This window comes from Triplophysa dalaica, chromosome 16 (assembly GCF_015846415.1).
Source record: "Triplophysa dalaica isolate WHDGS20190420 chromosome 16, ASM1584641v1, whole genome shotgun sequence".
In the NCBI taxonomy this organism is placed as follows: Eukaryota; Metazoa; Chordata; class Actinopteri; order Cypriniformes; family Nemacheilidae; genus Triplophysa; species Triplophysa dalaica.
Genome location: NC_079557.1, coordinates 20,020,673 through 20,037,389, shown reverse-complemented (window position 1 = coordinate 20,037,389; position 16,717 = coordinate 20,020,673). Strand labels below are relative to the sequence as shown.

Sequence of the window (16,717 nt, the reverse complement as noted above, 5' to 3'; positions counted from 1 at the left end):
TGCAGACAATGCTCGTTGCAACAAGTGCAACACGACTTTTGCTTGTAAGAGTGGAAACACAAGTAATCTGGCTAAACATATCTCTAAAGTGCATTATGTACAGACTGATAAATGAAAATTTTCCGACTGCCTGCTAGCTAATAGTTCATCATCCATGTCCTCAGGTACGTATGCTAGCCTAGCAGTCTTCCTAAATAACACAGACATAAACATTGCATAAGATTTCTTTAAATTAGTATGTAATAATTTATAAACACACATAACATAAAAAATAGCCTACATATAAATCAGCAGTAGCCTAAATAAATCTTAAACATAAAAAATGCTTTCACATTACTGCATTTAAAATGCAGTAATGATAATATAATAATAATAAATTATGCTTAAGAAATTATAAAGCAGAGCTTACCTAAAAAATTAATTTGTAGCGATGAGATACATAAACTTTTTTGTGTTTGTGTGTTTATACATATTATCTCCCTATTTATCATAAGTATTAAATGCATAAACACACAAATGAAGAAATATGTGCTACACTACACACATCATCACAAAAGAGAAGATCTCCAGCCACAACACATAATTGGAATACCTTTTCTTTATTATTATTATTATTAAACAAAAACAACAAAAACACAAACAAATTTAGGACCACATGCATTTTATTTTCATTCTCTATGAATAATAGGTGGGTATCGGTCATCTTTTACCTGCATTAAGATATGTTTGGTCAACGAATGTAAAGAATAAGAATGTTTTCAATAGTGAAAAAAACTCCAGCTTTAGTTTTGTCTTTCATAAAAAAAACACATCAAAAAGTACTGATAAGAGTACCGTTAAAGTACCTGATTGTTAAGTGGTATCGATAAAAGTAGTAGTACCGTTAAAACCTTAATGATACCCATCCCTAGTTATGACGCATGTTATGTGCTGTATCAGCCACCTCGATCTTCCACTGTAAACACAGGTATGCGGCGAAAACAAAATCATTGAGCGAAATACCGGAGTGAAAATGGCTGTTAACGACTTTATCAGATTATGTTAAGTAAATCTACGCATCCACGGTACAATCAGTGTATCTAAACTAATATTTGACAGTGGAGACAAACTAGAAAATATTTGTAGCCAAATGTCAAAGTTAGGATTAGTTCTGTTAAACACAGCTCCTCGTTCATTTTAAATCTGTCGGAAATGCTGCAACTTAATTGCAAGATTACAGCATGACATGGCAATATTCATGGACTTGGAAAAGAAAGGAGACAAAAGGGTGCCAGTTCGATCTGACGATCGGTAACAGTTGATACATTAAACTTTTCCCCAAACCTGTCGGGAGTAGGGCCACAACATCACCTCCATTCAAAATGTGAACCAAACACTCTTCTTGTTCAGGCTTCAGTTGGCAAATGCGGGGAAGATTCTCCACAACAGAGCGAATTGCATCCCGTGTCTTCATGTCCGCTGTTGTTTTAGATTTCTCTAACTACAATCTTTAATTGGCGCAGCCAGCTGGCTGCAGGATATGTGGCAATTTAAAAGAATGAGTCCTGAAATATACTTGCCTAAAAGCATATTGCCCACCATTCAATGTTCTCTTAAAACAAATAGTTGGCAGTGGCTCTGGTACATCACCGCAAAATCTAACAAGCCACTCGGAGCCATGCTCTAAACTTGGGGTTTCCAAGACAGGTCCTGCAGTTTAGCCTTAACATGGCTCAATACACCTGTCTGGAAGTTTCTAGACTCATACAGTCATCCACGGAAGCGTTTGATTTTGACTTTGATGTATCTGTGTAAGCGCTCAGTAGAGAGTGCGATGCCATGATAATTTCAGACGCTTCCGGGTTTGGTTGCGCAAGCGCTCTGTAAGGAGCCATTCAAAGACATGTCCGATGAGCTTGGAAATACAATGGCCTATTTGAGGACTTTCATAATCTGTTCAACAGCGCTCAAAATGATAGATGGAAATGCAAGTATCGTCACATTTAGTACCGACTGGTACCAAAATTTGGTATCGTGACAACACTAGTAAGTGGTATGCTAAGGAACACACACGCGTTTTGTTATGTGGCATTTTCTGTTTGCTCCGAAGCAATTGCTCAGCTCTAATAAAGAAACTTAAAATGTTTAACATCTTTTCACATCATGTGTTTTTGCATCAAATTATAGAGTGTAGTATCGATAAGCAAATGGGAAATAGGTTGAGCTTTTACCAGACAAGGTATTTTGACAATATTAGTGTCTTCAGTTGAACACAGAAATGTGGTATCCTAACTGTACAAAATAAATTGGCTGAAATAAAAATACTCAAATCATCACTCAGATTGTATGCAAATGTTTAAAAGGTTTTTTTTTTTCAGTTTGAAATGCTGACTGGCACATTACCATTTCAAGGAAAAGACAGGAATGAGACTATGAACATGATTCTCAAGTGAGTATGCCTGTTATATATGTTCGATGTTTAATGGGTCAAGTCTTATGTAAGGACTGTAAGTGTTTATAAGACGAATGATTTGTAAGCTGAAAAAACACAAACTAGCTTTACCAGTCAAGCAAAGATAATTTGTCCTTGTTTTTGCTATTATATGGCAGGTACATACCAAAAGCAGTGGATACAAAAGCTATTCATACAATTTTCTCTTTGTGTTTGGGGCCAAGCTCTGTAGATGCTGTTGCACCTATTTCTTCTGTTAACTCTACCTTTTCTTAACCAATGTGAGCCCTATGTATGTATGTAGGAAAATGACCAAAATAGGCACACTCATAGTGGCGGTCATATAAAGCAAAAAAACAAATTGGGGGGTCTCTAGCACTAACTGTATAGTGCCACCACCAGTTTAAAAATTCACTTTTCAAATGGTTATAACTTCTGAACCCAACGAATTAATCTGTGCTGATCACGTCCCATGACATAAAAACTCACCATTACAGTAACAGACAGTTTGAAAAGTATAACTGCTGTTTCCGTTTTTACGCTACCCCTCTATAAATAGGAAAGACAGCTGTCTGTGACCGTTCATTATAGCATCACCTAGTGTTCATAAGTTGTAATACATTTTACAAAAATGCTTATAACATTTGTATAATTTGTCGTTATATTCTCTAGTTTATGCCGATTGAGGGATTGACCCATATCAAAGCTTATAACGCTAAAAGGTCTCCTCAGCAGCCTGGGTGAAACATGTCAACTAAGTGGCACAACCTTATTAATTATGAGCTCAAGGCATTTGAGGACCCGAGACCCGACCCGTACCAATGCAAGTACTTCGGGTCGCGGGTCAAATTGATCTGAGAACACCCGCCATGATCGGTGTCAGTCACAACTGTGCGTGTTGTGTAAAACCCTTGACATATTAGGATGAGTAAAGTGTTATCCTGGAAATAACGTGAAAAAACACTGGCGACAGCAGAGCAGTCAGTGATCATTGATGCCTTTATGAGTGATGTCAAAAAAGATGCAAGAAAATGTGTATAAAGAGGTTAACCCACCTTTTGTGTGGGCCTCCTTTATGCAAAATGTTGACAAAGACAATAAAAAAGTAAACGTGGTTAAGTGTGCAAGATGGACGTGTTGTTGAAGTTTGATATAGTGCGAACTGTACTCTTTCTCCCATGTTAATATTAATATGAGTGAACTGTCTTGTTTTATCTAACATTCTGGTCAGACTACGCTCAGAGAGCACAGAAATGATAGCAAATGTGGCCATGGCACTGATCAAGCAATCGTTATTGTGGTTCAAAATTACAAATATTCAGTCGTGTCTGTGCCTTTCCGGCTGTGTCCGGGTCCAGCTTTAAAATAATGTTCGGGTCCGCATCGGGTCCGGGTATGGCATTTCTCATGTCTGCACGAGTTCGGGTACAACTTTCAAATATTAGACAGTCACGGGTCACTTCGGGTACGGGTAACATTTTTTTGGACCCGTTGATACCTCGAGACTCTTCAAATCCCGTGTGGCGTGTTTGAAACATTTATGTATAAATTTTATGTTTTGATTTCAATCTCACCTATTCTTCTTAACCTGTCTGTTTTTCTCATATGTTCTGTTTCTGTAGTTTTTTGCCCTCGCTGCTCTGTACTGCTTAGATTCGCCGCTGCGCTTGGCCCTGTATCGCTGCCTGCAGCTATATTTTAAGATGTTTTTTTATAAAGCTACAGGCAGAGGCTCCATTTTGTCTTTGATATATTGTATGTTCATAAAGTCATACACTAAATGTTTTTCATTGTTGGAGTCTCTGGCAGGAAAAGAGTTAAGGATTTTGGTGTCTAAACAAATAAATTATTATAACAGTCATTTATTTTTGTTCTTGGCTGTTCATCGACAGAGCAAAGCTGGGAATGCCACAGTTTTTAAGTTTGGAAGCACAAAGTCTTTTACGAATGCTCTTCAAAAGAAATCCGACGAATCGTTTAGGTAAGTCAACTGTGTTCGTCTTCACATAAATCAAAACACCAGGCTATAGTTTTGAGAAGTGAATAGAACTAAAGTGTTGTTGTGGATTAACCCCTGTTAATAAAAGGCTTTGCTGTCTTGCTTTGTCACAGGGGCAGGTCCTGATCGAGTGGAAGAGATTAAACGTCATGCCTTTTTTTCCACCATAGACTGGAATGTAAGAATCAATAACATTCCCATTAACATTATTATTCCTATTATTACATATGCAAAAATGCACTTAGCCAAGTACCCATGCCTCATTTTCTGTCACCTGAATTTATGTTTGTGGCAAGTGGCCAGGCAATATGCCGACTCAAGCTGTATTTGTCTTATGACCGCAGCAGAAGCATCTCAAAAGCCAGCAGCATCCCATTGATGGGGAAAGAACCCCGTTCTGCAGAGAGAGCCTTTAGTTCACTCTGCCACGATTACAGATTTTCTTTGAAATGACCCTGAATTCAAAATAGTACCCTTGGACTTAAACAGACATTCTTGGTTTTATCATCATAAGAAAAGGCGTTCACAGACATTTATTATCTGCACTTCAAGCTTCCAGTGCAGACATCCCTGTACAACAGCAGACACATAACAATACAACTAAAAAGTAAGATGAAAAAAAATGACAGACAAAAAACGTCAAAATTAAACATATAGTACTCACAGAAAAACTATTTTGTAGCAAAACATTTTTATGGATGTAATGTACATTTGTGCAAGCGGTAACAAGGTTGCAAACATCCTGGAATTTCCCAATTCAAATTTGACCACCTCGTGTCCCCGTCTGTGAGAGCCCATGGACTGACTGATCATCCCTGCCCCTGCTCTGGACATTCCCACCATCACTAACCAGGAGCAAAGATTTACTACTTGTCATTACTTTAAGGCTAAACAGTAGTAGAATACTCAGTATATATTTCTTTTTTTTAATTTGAAGTTGTAGCTGCACAGTATGCCTCTAAAATTCTCCCTGCAAAACATCCTCCGTTGTCTGATATTGGTCACAAAATGACATTCAACCAAATCATACCTTACTGTTTAAAACAAATTGAATAAATCACCACTAATAAACTCTCCATGTTAATCATGAAAATGTACTTTATTTACTCCGATACACATTAACATTTAAGGCTATTGCACATTGAGTCCGAAATTTGTTTCCGAAATTTCCGCACCTTAAAAAATAAATACGACCTCACGTTGTGACAATCACATTTACACACACCCTCCCATATTTTCGTCCATCATAAAAAGATTCAGATTGGGTTTGATTTTCTGCGTCTTTCGCATCCGTAGCAAGCATTTTGAGATGTGTTTTGACAATTCAGAGACACCGTACAATCGAGTGCCAAATACAAATAAATGCATACAAACATTTCTGACTGTATGTGCAAAAACCTTTACTCGGTTACTATTCTTCAGAAGTCACTGACTGCAGCAATCCTGGCTGTGACTGTTTTTTTTTTCTTTCTCCCATTTATACATCTTTGGTGTTTTGTTTCCTTGCCACCATTGCTGTGTTGACTTGCTCACTGGGAGTCTGCTAGAATTAGATTAACTTCTGCAAATTCACATTGCTTTTATTAGGATAGTCCTCTCCCTTGTACTCTTTACACAAATTTTCACAACATGTTGTTACAAAGACTGCAGGGCTTAATTCACAGATCTGATCTTTTGACCGTATTCTTTGTCCTGCCTGTTTACAGCCAAGACACGACCAGTAATCGATTTTAAATTCATCTCTGGCTTAAGAATTACAATTACCAAATCCATGATATTTTCAAGCCCATTAAGCACATATTCATGTCCCACCTAAACGTTCACATTTGACATAGACTTATAGTAAATGTTTTCTCTACTTATATGTATAGATCAAGCGCTAGTGAGCTATTGCTCATACTATTCTCACCAGCATATATTTTTGTTCTATTAAAATGAGGTTTGCACCCTATAAAACACCACCTACTATTCAACTGTGTCACTTAACCCTTGATACACTTTTATTTGAGAGGCTTGGGTTAATTGTGGCTTTTTTGTTCAGAAATTGTACCGAGGAGAACTTAATCCACCATTCAGACCTGCTGCAGGAAAACCAGACGACACGTTCTGCTTTGACCCAGAATTCACAGCCAAAACTCCCAAAGGTAGTGTGGGTTACAGATGTTATTTGTGACTTATCCCTTCAGACTGAAGAAAATATCTGATCATACGTGTCCATAAATTAGTTTTCTCACTGACTGTATTTTGTGTGGACAGACTCCCCTGGTATTCCTCCCAGCGCGAATGCTCACCAGCTATTCAAAGGCTTCAGTTTTGTAGCTCCTGTCTCATTGGAGGAAAGCAGAAGTGTTCCCCTTGTCAACATCCTCCCAATAGTGCAGGTGAACCACTAACCGTTTCCAATTTGTTAACATTTTATTTTACTACTAAATAAAATGCCTTTCAAAAGTTTTGCACTACATTGTCAGTGAGATGTAGTGAAATCATTGCTCCGTTTGCTGTGTTAGATGCACAGTAACTCCGCTCAGTTCTCGGACATGTATGAGCTAAAGGAAGATATTGGTGTGGGTTCTTACTCTATTTGCAAGCGCTGCATACACAGAGTCACTGCCATGGAGTTTGCTGTGAAGGTGAGGCCCACCATCTTGCAGCAGTCAATTCTTTTGAGAATACGGCCTGACTTGTATTACTATGCATTTTATTCAGTATTCCCATGAGCTTGGACAGCTCAACAAATGCTCAGGCTTGAAGTTTAGCCTGTTTGGGATAACAGTTTCATTGTGTCTGTGTTAAGTAGATAATTGACAAAAGTAAACGAGACCCATCAGAGGAGATTGAGATCCTGATGCGGTATGGACAACATCCCAACATCATCACGCTAAAAGATGTAAGTGAAAATGCCCTCTTGCAGCATTGCAGATTAAAACTTTGACTTCGACATACTGGGTTGTAATATAAAATATTATATATTTATTATTTTTACATATAAAATATTGTAACAATTGGTCTCTTGTATTTTTATGTATTCAAGAACTGTCCTGTCTGGAACGTATTTAGTCTTATAATGCTCTGACATTTATCTCCGAATCCTCAGTTTTTTTTCCTGGAAAGTTGACAAGATATATATACTGTATATATGTCTGTGTGTGTGTGTTATTAAACACCTGTTAGCCATTTTGCTAATATTTTCTCATTTTGTTGAAAGGAAATGCCTGTATGACTGATATGTGATTTGAAAATGAAGTTGCATTGATAGTGTCGAGACTGCTTGTCACGCGTCTCACTCGCCACACCACCGAAGCTGCTGGCAAAGTGGCGTCATTTTTGGCACTCTCATTTTTGGGGGAGGACCCACTCCCATTCTTTGTGCCTCCGACGGCCATGTGCTATACCATGCAAAGATAGTGGAAAATTACTGCTTCACAACATTGTCTTGTGCCGTTATTTAAAACCTTGAGAATGAGACCAATGGAAACTCGTATCTACTTGTGAAGACAATACAAATACAGCATCCAACATAAGATTAAATGAGTAGTTCACTTCAAAATTTGCCCCATGCGCTTTCCACAGTCATTTTTATTCAGTCTATGGAAATTCAACGTGGGCACATTTTGAAGTGAACTACTCCTTTAAGAATAGTCATATAGAATACAATAAATTCTTAGAATGAAATGAATATATTATATATACCTAATAGTGCTGTCAATCAACATAGTTTTTTATTATTTAATCATACATTTTTTGGAAATGAATCCTCATAAATTCCCCATTACATTAATGTTTTAAGATATACTTTTTAGATGCTAATAATTTCACATTTAATCTCCATAGTAATGTAGAAACAACGTAAAGACAGTTTTTTTTATATTTTAATGCCATTATCTTATGATTGAAAACCTGTATCACTGATGTCAGTACTACTACTAATGTCTTTAAGAAATTTTAAATTTAACATTTTAACTAAAAATAATAGCGCATGGTAACCCGGATGCTGAAAATCATTTAGGGGTGGACAATATATTGTGCGATTCTTATGCTCTCAGTTTCTCAATGACTTGCGGTTTAATCTTTAATTTACGTCTTGTCCTCACTGTATAAAAGCATCCGCAAGGGCATTTCAACCTGTACGCCACATATGAAGAGAAGTCAGATCTGTATGAGGGTTAGGTCTGGGGTGGAGGGTAAAATAATGATAAATGCCATTAGCCTGCTGTGAAAGTATATGAGATGTCCGTACTAAAGTAAAACAAACCTGTCTGTGTGTGTCACTCAGGTGTATGACGAAGGCCGATTTGTGTATCTGGTGACGGAGCTAATGAAGGGTGGTGAACTGCTGGATAAGATTCTCAGGCAGAAATTCTTTTCGGAGCGAGAAGCCAGTGCTGTGCTGTACACCATCACCAAAACTGTGGACTACCTGCACTGCCAGGGGGTGAGACTATGCCACATTTACATAATTGTGTCCAAAATATGTATCACACATACATCTGAAACCACACCATGTAAAAAACGTTAACGGTTCATTGTTTTATGATCTCTTGTTGGCATTTAAATGTATCATTCACGTGAGGACTTTAATGGGCTTGACCATTAAGCTTCCTAAAGTTTCATTTGACAGTTTGAAAGCATAATGATAAGCAGTGGAGGCTGAGGTATAAACTTTTCTTTTGCGAAATATGCTCCTGTACGTGAATATAGATGTGACGAAATTAACGTTCTGGCACGAACGCTTGTCAAAGTGGGACATTATTAGAACAAGCCACATAGTGTCATCTAAAGACTGACCAATACAATACAATAATTTATAAATGTACGAATGGAGGGCAGTGGCGTGACCCCCAAGGTGGCACCGGGTGGCAGCTGCCCCCTTAAAGTTGCCACCCCTGTTGCCACTCCAAAGCTGACCTTACAGTCACAATTTGGGTACTAATGTAATGTACAAAAATGTTTTGATTAGGTTTACTGAGGGTGTCACTTCTGCTCAAAATCGCATCAGGCTAATATTCTGATAGAGACGCATGTCTGCCAGTAGTCAGATCGGCATTTGAGCAGCCTGATCACAGCGTGTATCCTCAGGCAGGAGCAACATTATAACTGCAGTGGAGCAGCACTTCTCCAGAGTTATGAAGGTGAGAATGTAAATCTCAACGTATCAAACATACTAAAAAGTAGAAGAAAGCCTGTTTACTGTTACAAAATAAATTGTGGGCCAGTGGACTCTGATTCTTACGAAGTAACTGCAACGTTGATTCAAAACAGGTGAAAGACATTTTTAAATGCAATCTCTTTCCCTCTTTCTATCTACGTGAGTTCAGTATAAAAGCGCATTCTCGCATAGCCTATTTCCGAATTTAGGTTTCTTAAATTATTGCTTAATTTACTGCGTAAGGCACGGTGTAAAGTTAAAGTCACTACTTTACTACTTGTGTAGCCATTATGTTTATTGGTAGAGCTGTTTGTCGCTAATTATACACGGAAGTTACACCACAGAGTGTCTGTACTAGCTGTACAAGAGTGTGTTTAAAATAAATAAAGTGTGCACAGCTGGACAAACATGAGTGAAATATGCGATGTATTTCTATAATTAAATATCCCCCAAAACAAAACCGAGGATGCCTACCCGACAGACCCAGTGAAACCTCTGATCTCAGTTCCTCTATTCATATTCTTCACTGCTCCCCATCATGCATGAAGCGTTAAAAAAAATCCTGTTTGGCAGTATAAAAAAAAAACATGTTCTTTAGTTTGAAACAGCTTGTAAATAAAATAATGTGAAGTGTTATTAATAATATATTAAACATATTGAAGTTATATTAATTGATCCATTAAGTGTCAATATTTGTTAACTCATTGACATGAGCAGCGACAATACTAATGTGAGAGTGCCCTCTTGAGGAGAAGGATGCTATATCAAAGGTGATGTCACCCTTGAGGACACAGATCTGCCTCTGTCCATTTGTGAATCAGAGCTGCTGTAAAACTTATCTTAAAAGAATCCACTGCTACAAAAGCGTCACACATGTTCATAAATCAGAATACAAAGGGCATGTGATTTTTGCCCATGAAATTACAGTTACAGTACAAAGTATATTTGTGAATTGTACATGTATGCTTTAGGATGAGTGCATTTCTAAATGGAGCGCGTGTGGATCTCTGGTGTGCATTTGTGGATTGTAGTGTGCGGATGGTTTTTCTGCCAGCATTTGTGGATTGTTGTCCATGAGTGTGGATATCTAGCGTGGACTTGTGAATTACAGTTCGTGAGTCTGGATCGCTTTAGTGCATTTGTGAATTACAGTGTGTGAATGTGGATCTTTAAGTATATTTGTGGGAGGTTTTGATACTGTTTTCAGCACATATTATGTATTATGAATTAAACAGCCTAATGTCCACTACAGTACAGTATTTTCCTAGATTGACAAAATGTCTACTTACCACAGTAATTTACTGAGATTAAAAAACATTTTGAAATGTTTTGCATCACTCTTTATTAGTGCTGTCCCTCTTTGGGATAACTGGATCTAATAGGTAGAGGTCACTGCAATGATGCTGAGCTTCTGAGGTTACTGCCACCATGTCCCAGTCTCCATCCAACAACTCTTCATGCATAGCATGCCAGGAGCCAATTCGTGGTAATTTCTCTGGGGGTTCGGACTCGCTTGGTGGGGCTTGAGTGTGTCTCAAGGGTCTTTGTACCTTTTATTAACAAGAAAAACAACATGAATTTATTTATTTGAATTGACTGTCAATATACCAAAAGTCAGAATCAGAAATACTTTGGTTATTGGTTTATATTTGCTCCATTTTAGAGACGAAAATAAGTAACAGAACAGAAAAATGATAAGAGAAAGAAAAAAGAAAATATAGAATAAGAAACTTTCTGTTATTTAATTCATTTTGAAGGTTATGCTTTGCTCTTGTTTCGAGTAGTCAGCCTTGCATACTTCAAAATAATGTGCTTTTTCCTGTAGTCTTATTGTTAACTCTCCCAACTGCTTCTTTTTAAAGCAAACAAACCGAATTTTAAGCAAATACCAGCCAACACAAAGGAATAACACTACAACACTTTGTCCGTTTCAGTAATAGCTCCTTTTCAAATGTTTAGAGCAGTGGCTCTTAAACTTTTTTCAGATAAGGACCCTTTTTATGATTTTTTCAAGCTTAGTACCCCTTGAACGGACAACAACATTTTACTTTAAAATACAGTGAAATGAGAGTCAACCTTTATTATATCTAAATGTATTAATTTATTTTTACGCATCTTTGTATAGTCCTTATTTCATTTATAAATACTATTATCATAATTTATTGATTTTCATTATTTATTCCTAAATTTGAGTTTCTCTCACGTACCCCCTGCAGTAACCCAAAGTACCCCTTGGAGTACGCATACCCCCATTTGAGAACCACTGGTTTAGAGAAAAGACACATATTCTTGCAATTTGAGAAGCCTACTAGAATAGACAAAGATATACACGTTCCAATTTAGAGTATATCCATTCTGAATGTTTTAGAACGTCCTCATTTGCCTGCTCTTTAAAATCGCTCTGACAGCAACACAGTCACACGCATACAAACATTTTTGTTAGTTTGTTAGTTTTGTTTTCTCACCTTGGATCGAGGATTGCAGCAAGGGTATACAGACTCTTTTCTGGACGGCTTCCAACAACATGTTTTCTGAAGTTTATACACCATGGTCAGTCTCCACAGTCTTCTCAAGAGAGTTAAAGCTCTGTTAGATGGTATAACATCTGCAGCCGACGCAGTTGATGAGCTGATTTGTTGCGTGAGCTCTTCACATGGGGCGAGTAGCAATCATATTTTACTCTTATCTTCATTGGCTCCCGGTAAACGTGGAGAGTAAGTCGTGGTTGGCTCCATAAGCACATAGAACACCTTTCTGTTCCTCCGTGAAGGCTCATGGTGCATTATAAGTAATAATCAGAATACTGTCAGAATTGCAAAAGTAGACAAACGATCAAGGTCTGGTTAATTATGATAGAGATAAAGCCCACTATAATGTAACATATAGCCAATGACATTGTAAAACGCAACCTCATTACTTTAGTTTCGTTTCTATCCTTTTGTAGAATCTGTTGCCATCATCTCAACCATCGGTTTCCAGCAACAGGAAATAGACAAAGCGTTTTATTCACAGGTTTTTTTCTCCGGTGATTGAATGTCTTGCAAACTGGTGTTGGTAAATAATAATAAAAGAGATCGGGTAAAAATGCGTTGTTGTAACATGTGTTACTGAGATTGTAAGGAGTGTAATATTACCAACATTTTATTAGTAATGCGTTATATTACTGATTCACAGAAAAAACAAATATATTACTGTGATATCGTTACTTTGGTAATGCGTTACTCCCAGCACTGCAAAGGAAGCAGAATTGTGCAAAAGTGTGTTACAGTTATATGAGTATAGTGGCAAAGTGCAAGTGCAATGATCTGATGAATGACATTAAACTGTCAGAGTCCTTAAAGTGCCGGATGTTTTCATTTTAAAGAGTCTAATGGCTTAGGGGGAAAAGCTCTTCTTGAGGCTCTCTGTTTTGGCCACAGACTGCTTAAGCTAACAAGATCGCAAGAGAATTGTGTGTACAGATCATGTTTCTGAAGTCTAAAGTACACATTCATTTGTCGGCTTTAGGATTGTCAGTTATTATGCATAGTGTGTGATACCAGTCACCTGCAGTATATGATATAACTGAAGATCTAATATATCGGTATACCTTTTACAAAGCATTTTTTATACAAAGTAAGTGTTTGGGGGGTGAATCAGTAATGTTCTCCTTATCTGCGTGTAGTTCATTGGTAAAGCATCGCACTAGCATCTCAAAAGCCATCACTGAGGCTATTTACACCTGGTCACTTCATGTGTTTTCTCTGATCTGATAGCTATCCGATTTGTTACAACTTATCTATTTACACATGGCAACATGAATGCGTTTGAGCTGAACGGATATGAATCCCATCTTATGTTCTGGCGCAAAATGCAAACACACATCCGCTGAACTGAAATGGCAGCCACTGGTATTCTTCTCTATCTTGGTTTGCGAATGCAGTCCAAAAAAATAAGAAGCTTGCTGCAATGCCTACGCAACAAAAAGCAGCATTTCATTTGTGCCCCATTTTCATTGTCGCCAGTGCTACATTTCAAAACGCAGAGAGAGACCTGGATGAAAGCTTGTAGTCGACACTGGTGGGAAAATATAGTGCTGGCTTCCTTTACGGAACAAGACTGGCTATCCAGTTTACAAAGTGGGGCACCGACCTTCGATTTTGTGTGTGTGAGCCTGCAAAACAAATGAACGAGGCGGCAAACTCATCTGCGTCAGCCTATACCTGTCGATAAGTGCATCACTGGGGCTCTGTGGTATCACACTACCGGTAGCGGGTATAACACGCCAGGTAAAGCGAGTGACGTACATCCGTTTGGGAGGAGTAAAGGGTTGACTTATGTGGTTTTCAACAACAAAATGCATTTAGACTTGTTGAGTTTTGACAGGTATGCATCCCAGACCACCTCCTGAAGTGGTTTGAGCGATCGGATTTAAATCCGTATCGAATGCGTTTCGGAGGCCATTTACACCTGGTCTATTTAGCTATCCGATCTGAGAAAACAGGTGTAAACTGCCTCTTTATAATGTTGTGCTTGGCTGAAATGACCCAAGTCAGGAATAATAAGTTGATGTAAGATTTATTGCAATATTGCTTCTATTTACAAATATCTTTCTGGTCCAATGAATGAACAGTTTACTTAAAAGAACAACAGGACATGGCAGTGTTTAAAGGGTAAGCTCATTAAAGAATGACATTTGCTATTAGTTTACTAACTCTCAGGCCATCCAAAATGTAGAACGGTAAAGAAAATATTTGAGACCATGGTCCTTGATGATTTATAAATGCATGTCCTCAAGTGCCATTTCTTTGAGAGTTCAAAAAGCAGATGCAGGCAACACGAACGTCATCCCTGTCGTCGTTCACGATATGTTGATGTCTTGGTGGGCATTGCTGGGGTGTTGATTGATCCTTAATGATACACCTGACCTGATACAGGTGGTGCACAGAGATCTAAAGCCCAGCAACATTCTCTACATGGACGATTCGGGCAATCCGGATTCTATACGCATCTGTGACTTTGGCTTTGCCAAGCAGCTGAGAGGAGACAATGGGCTGCTGCTGACACCCTGTTACACTGCCAACTTTGTTGCTCCTGAGGTAAGGAATCGACTGTCCTAATTTGTACCCCATCATATATGAATGTAATTAATTAGTGTTGAACTCACTGTCTATTCTTTGTTGTCTATGCTGTTTTGTAGGTACTGATGCGTCAGGGGTATGATGCTGCCTGTGATATCTGGAGTCTTGGGGTTCTGCTGTACACCATGCTGGCAGGGTTAGTGTAACCTTGATGCTAATTAAGGCTTATTGGTTGGTTGATTGGTTGATTGAATGAGAGTAAAAAATGTTTTGCTTAACTCAACTTGCGTATAGTTACACCCCTTTTGCCAATGGACCCAATGACACCCCGGAAGAGATCCTATTACGCATAGGCAGTGGAAAATTCTCCCTTGCTGGAGGAAACTGGGATTCCGTTTCAGACTCCTCAAAGGTAACAGAACCTCCGAGCTATGCTACGTCATGATCTTGTTGGTCATAAAGTAATTTCAAGATGACATCTCAAAAATCTTGCACAGAACGGTTTATGTATCATATGTATATAGGTGTTTCTGTTTCTGATGGCAGACCTAGTTGTAGTGTACATTTACATTTATGCATTTGGCAGACGCTTTTATTTATTGCATTTTCCTATACATTTGTTTCTAAGTATGTGAAATCCCCTGGGATCGAACCCACCACCTACCTGAGCTACAGGAAAGCTAAATTAATAAATAGCACCAAATTCATAAAATGTTGATGTTTGCTTTAAAACATCGCCTTTTACCATTTCCAAACTTCTGTGGGGTAGACCAGATCACAAAGAGCTGGCTCCATTAGAGTCTATTACCTTGCACTTCTCCAAAGGTTTTTGACCAACATCTCTCCAGGGGTATCTAAAAGGTCCATTTGATACCAACTTTCTTATAAGACTTCATCACTCAACAAGTCTTCCTTACATTTAGGGCGTTTTCAGATTGGTCTTGTTTGCTGCGGTCCGAGCTTAAGTGCGATTGTACCCGGCGCCCCCCGCAGCGTTGTTTTAGTTTCAGACTCCACTTGATTCTTGTAACAATTCTCCATAAAAGGGAAGGAAGGAGGCGGGAACCGGCAAACATTTAAACATTTAATAAAGTAATATAACAGCCGGCGGCCCCTCACGGACGACCGCCGGCGAACAAAACATAATATAAATACAAACATAACACAAGTTCGGGCCCGGTCCTCTCTCTTCGACGGTCCGGTCGCTCGTTCCTTTTATATGCTCCCATCTCCTACGTGACTCGAGGCCGGTGTGCGCACAGCTGGCGCTAATTCATAATTACTCACCGGACTCGAACCACGGTCTCGCCCTGCCTACTCTACTACATACCCCCATCACCCCTCACAGGCCAGGGGGTACCCCCGCGACTGTGCAAGCTCCCTCCCCCTCCTTCGGGGGGGTGGGGGGTATGCAGCGACGAGACGAGACAACGGAGACGGGAGCCCTCGGAGCGACCGGAAAGAGAGAGGGGAGCGAGGAAAAAAAAATTAAAGTCCGGTTCCCCGACATGCTGCCGCTCGTTCCTCAACCAGCCGGAGTACTCTCCTTCGCGGTGCCTTGCGGTGGCCCTGGGGCTTCGGTGGACGGTTCGTATTACATCATCAAAAATGTGCACTGCTCATGAAAGAAAACAGATCAATATATTGTGTTTTTATAAATTGGTGCTTTTATGCGCAGCAGAGTAAATGACATTTGGGTTAACTGTTTGGCGTTGCATGAAGACGGCTTTCTGCTGCTTGCAAACAGACTATTTTGAGGAAACCGTGAATTACGATTGACCTGCCGCTCTGATTCCACTCGCAACGCTGAAATACAATGCAGTCTGCACTCTGTGTTTTATTGAAGGAAAAACATGGTAATTGGCGTAAACGCATGCGCAGGTCACGTTACTTCCTCATCCAGTGCGCAACCGGGTCCGTGTTGCTTTCGTATTCATGAGACCCCGCCACAGTTCGAGAGCCACCGAACTCAGAACGCCTCCTTCAGGTAGTCTCGGGTTCTGTAGCCAGGTGACACCTGGATTCACATGACAGCTTTCATGCGAACCGCGCCCCTTCCGAACTACACTTCAAATGTGAAA

The 16,717-nt window shown here is 39.1% G+C and overlaps 1 protein-coding gene across 3 annotated transcripts in view; it reads left to right on the top strand.

Moving 5' to 3' along the window:
• rps6kal (ribosomal protein S6 kinase a, like) overlaps positions 1 to 16,717 on the top strand; it is a 55,442-nt gene that overhangs the window by 36,009 nt on the left and 2,716 nt on the right. For 2 of the 3 annotated variants that reach the window (XM_056769179.1, XM_056769177.1), the window contains 11 exons: positions 2,358 to 2,428; positions 4,324 to 4,412; positions 4,544 to 4,608; positions 6,472 to 6,574; positions 6,687 to 6,811; positions 6,938 to 7,060; positions 7,228 to 7,317; positions 8,704 to 8,862; positions 14,493 to 14,654; positions 14,756 to 14,832; positions 14,931 to 15,048. In XM_056769179.1, the coding sequence (XP_056625157.1) occupies positions 2,358 to 2,428; positions 4,324 to 4,412; positions 4,544 to 4,608; positions 6,472 to 6,574; positions 6,687 to 6,811; positions 6,938 to 7,060; positions 7,228 to 7,317; positions 8,704 to 8,862; positions 14,493 to 14,654; positions 14,756 to 14,832; positions 14,931 to 15,048 (1,182 nt within the window). The remainder of the gene's footprint in view (positions 1 to 2,357; positions 2,429 to 4,323; positions 4,413 to 4,543; positions 4,609 to 6,471; positions 6,575 to 6,686; positions 6,812 to 6,937; positions 7,061 to 7,227; positions 7,318 to 8,703; positions 8,863 to 14,492; positions 14,655 to 14,755; positions 14,833 to 14,930; positions 15,049 to 16,717) is intronic. The other variant, XM_056769180.1, reaches the window with a different exon arrangement.